This window comes from Opisthorchis viverrini (assembly GCF_000715545.1).
Source record: "Opisthorchis viverrini unplaced genomic scaffold opera_v5_205, whole genome shotgun sequence".
Classification (NCBI taxonomy): Eukaryota; Metazoa; Platyhelminthes; class Trematoda; order Opisthorchiida; family Opisthorchiidae; genus Opisthorchis; species Opisthorchis viverrini.
The window spans coordinates 446,310-456,155 of record NW_008751865.1 but is presented as its reverse complement, the minus strand read 5'-3'; the positions used below and the strand labels follow the sequence as shown (position 1 = coordinate 456,155).

Here is a 9,846-nt window from a genome sequence, read left to right as displayed (position 1 = left end):
ATGATGATGACGATGATGATGATGATGATGATGATGATGATGATGATGACGATGATGATGATGATGATGAGGATGATGACGATGATGATGAGGATGATGATGATGACAACAGTGATGGTGATGGAGAGAAGAGACACCAGAATATTTCCGCTTATACTGAGGACGTAGATGAACTTGGCCGAACTGAATCTCTGTTTGAGTAGTGAGTGATTTCATATTCCATTCTTTTCTCAATATATTATTCTTATTGACCAAGGAGTGTAAATTCTTGGCACACAGAACAGCAAATGCTAATGAGCCACCTCGAGTAGTGTGTCACCGAACTGAAAGAACTAAACCATTCCAAGACCATCGTCCTCGTTCTCCAAACAGCGTGTCATATGACACCAACTTACAGGTATTGAACTAACAGCCGCACAGCTTTCTTTGACTAAGTATGATGCATTTTTCTTTGCGGTTCTCATACGACGTGTCCTATTGGTAGTCCTCCCACCCAACCTGCCCACCGTCTAACTTGTCCCTCAGTTGTCCGCGGTCATACGTTCATCTCTCTGCGACAAATACACCCAATTTGGTTATCATGAAAGGATCAGCTGAACCTCTCGTTTATGGTATCCTTCAAGTGAATGTGCTACACAAAGGCCGCCTTGTATCCAATTTGGTACGATATTCGAGATTTCAAAGTATAGTTTTATAAAAGTAACTACTCACAAAGTTGCTGAAAACTCTCCGACAGAAACTCAGGAGTTGCACATACCTGATGAGACCCAAGAAGGGCGAAACTGGGAGTGAACTGTCGAAGAATTTTCAGCAACGTTGTGAGTAGTTTCCTTTATTCATCTCTCACCCTTCAATTTCAGCTCTTATTAATCGGTGCCCACAGACAGCGACAAAAAGAATCATTCATTGGTGATCTTGTTTTAAACAGCTTTTCGCGACTCAAGAAGCGGAGTAGATGCTCAGGAATCAGCGTCATCATGTGTGAAGGTAAGGCGATAGCTAGTTTCTATTTCGGGCACACAAATGCAGCAATGGCTTTTCTGCAGCCTATCCACAGTCTACTCACATGTAGAACCTATTTCAGTAGTTCTCAACGCTGCTAGACCCCACACAAAATAGTATCGTCTTTCTACTAACCGTAATTCGTTCCCCCGTTCTCACGAAGAGGTGCCATCTTTTTGGAAAGTTTATGACACACTTCGGTTTAGAGCAAGAGGACACCAAGAAAGGTGTTCTGCTACTTCACTCTAGACGAGGATTTCAACTCACTATCGATTAGGTCGCAGCCCGTCTTCAAAAGTTTTACCCCAATGAGACATGGTCTGGTTCTTGCCAAGTCCTGCAATAAGCAAACAAGTTCTGCACTCCGGTCTGCATAGCGCACCAAACCTGATTTAAGGGGACGTGGCTACTTGCATACCCGAAAGGAAATGCCTGTAGGCAGCCTCACGTGATTTATCAGTGACGAATCGCTGGGCGCGGGTACGTACGGAACAAATCGATCAACAATCAACAAGATCCGGTGAAGTTTTCGCCGCTATGATTGCATGACACAGCTGAGCTCTACTCAGGTATATTTCTCTAGACTTATTACACATCAGTTCAGATTCGACGTCCACTCTCATTCGAACTCACCATCTCCCAACCGTTTCTATCATGAGCATTGTCTTCAAATTCGTTGAACCAACCATCTTCTGAGCGTTTCAAATACGTGCAAATTCGAGGCTCATAGGGGGGTGCGCTAAAAACGCAGCAATGCGCCATCAATCTACAAAAAACGCTACCGGGTTTTTAGCATTGTTGTGTCAACTAAACAAAACCAAATATTTCTTATGGGATCTGCGCCGGCATTTCTGGAAATATGTCATCCAGACTTCCTGTACCAAGACACAACAACGACGTAATTTAAACACCTTTTTGGACACGTGCGAGCATGGCAACCAATAGGTATTTGTAAAACAAAAGGCTGCATCCTAGAGACAATCATAAAACCTCTGTTCAGGTGGAGCGAATAAACCAAAAGCTTTTCAGTTTTTTAACCGTGGTGGTGAGCTATCGATCAATCTGTCACGTGAGCAAGATAACGGATGGGAAATTACCACCAATTGCAGGACAGCATTGGTGTGGTGTGAACATAGCAGGGTGATTCAGCAGACGTCGAATGGCTCAAGCGTTTCTGATCTATTGCGAACTTCAATGAAAAGACAGACAAATTTTGTATAAAATGTGAATCAACAACCATTTTGGATCAGACTTTACAGAATACCGCTCAGAACTTTGTGACCTATAAGCTGTTCGCGCGCCACCATCTTATAGTTAGGTGTCGATTACCGAATCGCGGGTTCTCGAGGCGATCATTACCATCGGCAGCATGACATCCGTGTTCAGCACCGATGCTTCACTGCCGTACAACCATGATTTATTTGAAAGCCTTATTGTAAAAAAAAGAATAGAGGTGGACGGGCAAGGGACTTAGTGCTAGCTTAACACAATCATTCCGAGGTGCCTACACCTCCAGACACTCACTCAGGCGATCTGAATAGAAACTGACAACAAGAACGCCACTGACATCGGTTGGCAGCCATATTTTGTAGTGTCTCCAACCAGGCACACTGAGGATCACGCGGTCCCCATCCTGGAACGCGAGTAGCACCGACAGCACCCAAACGTTTTGTGATCTCCTTCATACTCCTCCGCCAAATCAAGGGTTGGCGACCTCCCTGTTAACACCACTCTGAGTTGGGCACGGAAAACAGCACTCTCTTCAGCAAACGATGGTTCGGCATACGCAACACATGTCCCAACCAACGCAGCTTCTGGCGCTGGACACATTCTTCAGTGGAAGTACCCGTTGCACAACCGAAAACGCGCTTTCTAACTGCCTCATTACGGATTCGCTGACACCAACCCACGCGAGCTGTGGTTCAGAGACAACGATTGTCGAACACCCGAAGACGTCTTAGTTCCGCTGCTCGAATAGGCCAAGTCTCAACCATACAACAAAACAACTTGATACGCACGTCCCTTGAGGTTAAGGGATAAGCATTTCTGACGCCATAGGTATCCCGAGCCGATAGTGGGTTTGGACTTCTGTGACCCTTTTCAAGTTGTTTAGTTAATCGATAGAGTTTGTATCGTGTACCAAGTGTTTTTTGCACATTTGACGATGGTGGCGCGATGACTGCAGACAAAAGACTAAAGGAGGCCCAAAAAGTGTCATGAAGCTAAGGCGTAGTCAGGTTGTGCACGCGAACACAGCTAAGTTGATCGGAATGGCGGTGTTACATCGAAGTGTAACTGGTAGAATTGGAGCCGGAAACACAAGCGCTTGCTTAGAGCTGTGAAACTGGTTGACTGATTGAGTGAAGCATAGGTGGCGTCATCGTACGTACGTTCACCATGAGTGTCGTTGCACAAAAGTTCTGCTCAAATACGTACGTTCACCATGAGTGTCGTTGCACGTTCTGCTCAAGTGTCTCTGGGGGATGAGCCAGTTGCCTGAGTGTGGAATCCGAACTCCCCCTTCTAAGAAGATGCTATTCTCGAGAAATACACTATTTGATAATTCAATTTGTTTTTCACGAGGGACTGAATTGAATCTCTCGTTTATGATATTCTACAACTGAATGTGCTTCACACAGGCCGCCTCATGATTTAGTTGGCACGATATTCGAAATATTGCAGTATATTTTCATGAAAGAAACTACTCACAAGGTTACTGAAAACTCTTCGACAGTCCACGACGTGTTTCACCCTTCCACTTCGGGCTCATCGGGTAGGTGCAGTCCCCGGGTTTCCGTCAATTTCATGTTCTACTTGAAACCAAATTGCGCCTCTCACGTGGCTTTCTGGAGTACTGCATCCCCCCCCCAAATGTGTGGTAATAATAGTAATAATATTAATAATAATCGTCCAGCCGTACCACCTTTTCAGTACCTAGATGCCAGACCCTCGAATGAAGCGCGAAAGCTGGGATACTGCCTGTTTTCACCAAGCGGTTGAGATGACAGGGTTGGATTCGAACCACAGAACTTCTGATCAGTAAGTTCACGCCTTAGCCACTGAGCTATATCGAGCTGTCTAGGAAATAAGTAGTCATGGTTTTATTTCATTAGATTTGCGAATGCTCGGAAAAACCGGACTGCTCACTGAACGACACCAGCACCTCATCAAAGTCAATGCTTTCTCCCTCCGATTGCTCAGTCTTCCATGAATACGCATGGCGAGATGGTTCAAGTGGTTAGGGCGCGGATTTACTGACCGGAAGGTCCTTGGTTCGAATCCGACCTCTGCCTCTCGGTTTTTCCTGTCCATGCTTGAGCAACCTGGCAGTATCCCACCCCTCGTGTTCCCTTCAGGTGGCGTGGCAATTAGGCACGTTGAAGCCACTCTAGGGTACGAACGAAAATACACTCAAGTTTGAATGGCTAACAAGTCAAACAAAGGGCAGAAATCGGTCGGCTAACTATACTTTGCGCCGAATTCTAACTTGATGACACAAATTACCAGGATATGTGAAAAGCACTTTATCAGGTTGGTGGCTCAGGCAATCGCCACCAAATAAGACCGAATACTTGCTTGTATCAACGGTCTTGGGGTAAAGAAAGAAGCATCAGACATTACGAAGCAGAGATCTTCTGACCCGAAAGCTAACCCTTGGTAAACGAGGGATATGGAAGCAAACAATCCAACCTCATTTCTCTCTCTCTTCGTCCATGGATGACTTCAAGGTCAAATACACTGGTCGACAAGACTTTAATCACCGTTTGAAATAAGCCGAACAGTAACGTAAAAAGCTGCACAGCAAACGTAAAGAAATGGGACTTTATCCAACTCCATTCAAGTGCCCACCAGTGGACATGCGTGTAATTTTACCTGACGGACAGAAAAAGCTTAACCCACCTGGGTGGCACCATGTACTTCATACCTGAGAGGTCACACCCAAACAATGAGTCTCAACTGAATAGGTATGTTAAAAAACCAAAGTGTTTTCCAGCTTTCAACAAAACGAAATGTTATACTTACTCATTTCTGTGGTCATGGTTGATCAGATCAGACTTCGAAGCTCTTGCTTTCCCTGAACCGTCATGTCTTTGTCGTGAAGCCATCACGAAAAATAAGAAAATGTTGATAAAATTAGCTCAAACAGATCCGGGTCAGTGTTTTCCGACAGTTTACAAAAGACAAATTTCTGCCCATATCTGCTCGGTGTAGTGGCGTGCGATCTGTATTTGAACACAGCCAATCGATTACTCCGATCGATAAGTTCGGTTGCTTTCATCGTTCAGTCAACAAGAAGAGTGTAGTAGCAATCGGGGTGCGATTTGTCATCAGGTACCTACGAGTTGTGATCACATTGACGGTTAGTCTTGCAGCGTGGCAAGAGGGCTAACCAGCGCACTGAATGTCTAGCTTTAGGTTAAGTGAGTTCTCATGAAAGTCGAAAGCTGATTGGTGCAAATTCACGACACGCTGACACGCACCGAATGCGCAGAAGAGCTGGTGAAACCATGACAACAGTTTGTTTACGTAGAGTGTACACAGGTTGGTTTTTTTCTTGAATGACGGTCCCAAATAATCCTCTGGCTAGGTTCAAACAGGTTATGTGGTAAATCCTGATCTTGTGTGACCAAAATTTCGTTAAAAAACGCGACTTTTCCTGAGGCAGACGTGCAAATATTGTTAAACGTCGTTCAGTTAACAATTTAATAGTGTTTATTCACTGTCTAAATGACAACGCACCAGAGATCTGTGATAACAGAGATGACCTTTTTATTTGATACGTCAAGTTGTTCTCACGATGGGATTACCTCTCGATTGATGATTGCCTATCCATGGTCATTTGTAGATAAGGTAATGGAGTTCATTCCTAAAGGAAACTACTCACAAGGTTCCTAAAAACTCTTCGTGATAGTCCGATAGGTTATGCCATGCATAATCAACCGTGCACTACTTATCAGGTTGCTGTGAGCTGTTCGCTGAAATCTGTCCGATTTGGCTTCAAGTAGATCATAAGTTTGACGGAAACTCTGGGACTGTGCCTACCTGATGAGCCCGAAGTGGAAGGGCGAAACCAGTCGTGAACTGTGGGAGAGTTTTAAGCAATCTTGTGAGTAGTTTCCTTTATGAAAGCGTATATTGTGACATCTCGAAACATGAAACATGAGGCGGCTTGTGTGCAGTACATTCAGTTGTGGAATATCATAAACGAGAGATTCAATTGATTCTCCTGTGCAAACCAAATTGATTTGCAAATGAGTGTATTCCTCGGAGTTCATTCCTGTTTGACCATGTGTGAGTTATCAGTAACCGGCTTAATTGAACAAACGTTTTTCGACTGATCTGGCAGGCGATCGTCTTAGGTGAACAGTACTCACTACAGACGCGACGCAGTCATATTTGTCGTTTTATTCCAAGGCCCATGGTATCACTATTGTACATCGCGCACAATCCCTCAACCTAGACGTCATATTCCTTACGAAGATTGTGAGAACTCTCCAGAAAGTTCAAAGTAGAGGACTTCAGCAACATTACCAAACGTCTGACGTTTTGGAGAAATAGGTACTATCAAGAGTAATGTTTGAATGATAGCACACAGCTACTGCTATCCTCAAGATGAGTTTACTCGTATAATTGCTGGGAGCGTGTTCTCTCTAATCTAAGGTCGAATTTTCTGGTTTTGGAGGCATTCAAAGTAGGAGTGTCGTGCGCGGTTTCCGGTCCACTTATCGACACTCTCCGTAACACCTCTGTCGATAAAACAAAATTAGGGCTGCAGATGACAAGTACAACTGTAAGGCTACTTGTACCAACCTTCTAGCACGATAGAGCTTTGTGGAAGCTATTCCACGATAAGATCATTTAAAAGTAACATCTTTCACTGCCTGAAACAAGCAAAAAACTATGGCTGTTCCGTCTTTGACATTGACGTCACCCTACAATCTCCAACAAATCAATACCACTCCAATAGGATGTTTTTAACTTCAGAACATAAGTCAGGGTTAAACTGATAGTTAGTTGTCCGTGGAAAATCATGTTTAACAAGACGGCAAAATATGCATCACATTGACAGCTTATTCTGTCACCACACCACGGTCACTCATCGCCCCCGATTCACCGATCTTTGGAGAGAGCCCCTAGAATCCATTGAGCAACCCGTTGCCGACAGTCGGTTTGAAAATTGTAATCGAATACTTCGATAGGCCCAACATCATTCCAACTGGAACGCGTGGCGACCATTGCACAGCACCTTCGGTCGAAGAGTGATATAAACCAGGGACAGATTTGATATTTGGCTGAGGGCTTCACTAACACCAGCACAGTCCGCAAATGAGTGAAAAACTCTAAAAGCGGGAGCCTACTTCAACGATTTCCCACAGAATCGTTATCCACAGCTTATGAAGTGAACAGTTTTCCGTCCTGAATGTGAAACCAGAAGGGAGAAGAGCTTGGACAAAAGGTTGAAAACCGCTGCTCTATTGGACTACACAAAGAAAGCACAGATCTATAAAGTGAGGCAGTTCTGAGGATCCATCATTCTTTTCCACAGCCTCCTTCTTCCCAATGGTTCTTCACACCCGTCCGCTCAGAATCGGATTCTCGACCTGCTAGGCCGATCTCACCAGGATTCGATGAATGCATGACATCTTAGCTACTCATGAGTAGTCTGAAAATACGGAGAGAACAGCAGCAGACCATAGCTGCTAACCAAGCGGTCACATGCCTGACCTCTCCGCTCCTTTCCAATAAAACAAACAAGAATAAAACATGCTTTCTGGATACAAACCCATATTTGTAGCAAAATGGCTGATAATCCAATGCCCATCGAAAAGGGGGGATGTGACAGTCTTTGACAAACAATTTGCTCTCTAAGCCGAAAGCTAGTAAACCAATAATACCTCAAGAACAGCCATAGACCAAGGAATTAGAAAACGGAACTAACGAGGGAAGACCCACTATTGAATGACACGCAGGTGTGAGTAGTATGCCTAAGTATAAAAATAGAAACTGACCTTGAAGGTGCTTCCAGGTAGACCCTAGCTTTGGTTCAAAAACGTTCCTTTACGCTGTGCAGTCATCGATCGCCTTGTGTTTTTTGGCGGAAAGGAGCATCTACGGTAGATATCTTTGACAATGACTTCAACCTAACAAAAGTCTTGACAAATACGGATGATCACCTGCCTCTTTTTGAACTTATATACTCCAAGACCGTTTTCAAGACTTCCCGGGATAGGTTGCAAGTTATAATGGAGACAGCTTGAAGTGCTCGGATCACAGTTTCACGGTCCCCGGTCCCCTGAAAAAGAGTTGTCCTCAGGCAGGATGGCTTCCGAAATGCGCTGAAAGGCTTGCTCAGTTACCGGAACGTGTCATGGGTGTATGTTACAGACACACACAAACATTTGTGTGTATAAGAGGCCCCGCTGTTGAATGGTGTGTGTATCTAGTCAGGTTACCTGGAAATAAAGCCTGACTCTCATTAATGCAAGTATGGGACGTGGTGAAATCATGGGACAGTACATAGAGACAGAAGGTTCCTTAACATCGTGGATTCCTAAAAACTCTGTATCAGGAAGGTCAGATTCCTGAACACCCGGAACTTAGTGAGACGCTAAAACTCCACCAAAACCTCAGTAGGAAAGCTGGCATGCATCCAGGCCAGTCAATCATCCAATCAATTTAGCAAAAGCAGATGAGTGTTCATTCGCGCCACAGAAGCACTACCGAATGTGATCAGTGTTCAGGCATCTCAAGGAAGCACGATCGATGTTGATGGTTTCGTGCCCTTGTCGGTGAGTTCTTTCTGGCACCATGAACTGAATTGCGAACAGCAGTTTGTTATAACACTTTTAGATTTTCTATCCACATTACTCGCTTAACCACCCTTCCTTCTGGTCAGTCCAAAGAACAGAATGGAAAGAAGCATAGGTCATCCTCGACCCCGAATGGGATTTGAGCCCAGTTAATGGGATACTTGAAGCAGCTGTGTTGCCTGTCACAATAAAAGGATAAACTCAAAAAGTCGTGTGACTCGTGTGATTGAGTCAAACAGTCTAGCCCAACTGCCTCTAGGTTATTCAAAACAATCGATCGAGGGATTCTTCCGTGACCGGCTAATGATCAGGAAATGGGAGCATTTGAGAGTCATTTGGCTTGACATTTCCGTCGCTAATAAACGAGAGAAGATAATGCTTTTGCGAAATCCGTGTGAGATGGATTGTATCACCCAATGTACTTTCCATCTGTTGTACTCAGCTTGGAGTGGAAACAGATGGAAGTGAGTGTCGTAGAACTAGAGGCGTACGATTGGTCAAGGCAGCAGTGTTGACCGTATTCAAAAACATAACTTTAATGAATGGAAACTGAGTGAACTTCAGAATAGGTTTTTTGGAGGCCAGCCGTTCCTAATAAGTGAGCATCACATCATTTGGACGGATGTGTCGCGTGCAGGACACGGGCCAAACGAAGGCATGCCCTGATTGGTCGGAATGCCAGCCAATCCGGATCAACCATCTCTGACTCGACGCTTCTCGCCCCCTCACGGAGATTCCGGCCGGACCTAACGGAACACTCGGTAACTACCTCATAAATACAGTCGTAATAACTTTCCTTTGTCTCCATAAAGGACTGTATAGGGCTACCGTGCTTTCTGATGCAACATAGTGGGCGGAGCAGGAAACCAAGGGACCGATACAGAGTTGCACTACCGTTCATCAAGTCAAAACACTAGTGGAGTATTGCACTCTGGAAACCAGAAAAGCTTCAACTCCGTTTGGCATTTGCGCCAAAAACGTTCATTTGTGTGTCCGTTCACTTTTGACGGGATGTTCATCAGCTGACTTTCTC

At 44.6% G+C, this 9,846-nt stretch overlaps 1 protein-coding gene across 1 annotated transcript; it reads left to right on the top strand.

The window, feature by feature from the left end:
* Positions 1 to 4,219: 4,219 nt before the first annotated feature.
* T265_08243 (hypothetical protein) lies at positions 4,220 to 9,589 on the top strand (the record flags this gene model as incomplete). The annotated part of the gene is made up of 2 exons (XM_009173990.1): positions 4,220 to 4,395; positions 9,451 to 9,589. The coding sequence occupies 2 exons, from the start codon at positions 4,220 to 4,222 to the stop codon at positions 9,587 to 9,589; spliced, it is 315 nt and encodes a 104-aa protein (XP_009172254.1).
* Between the last annotated feature and the right edge of the window lie 257 nt (positions 9,590 to 9,846).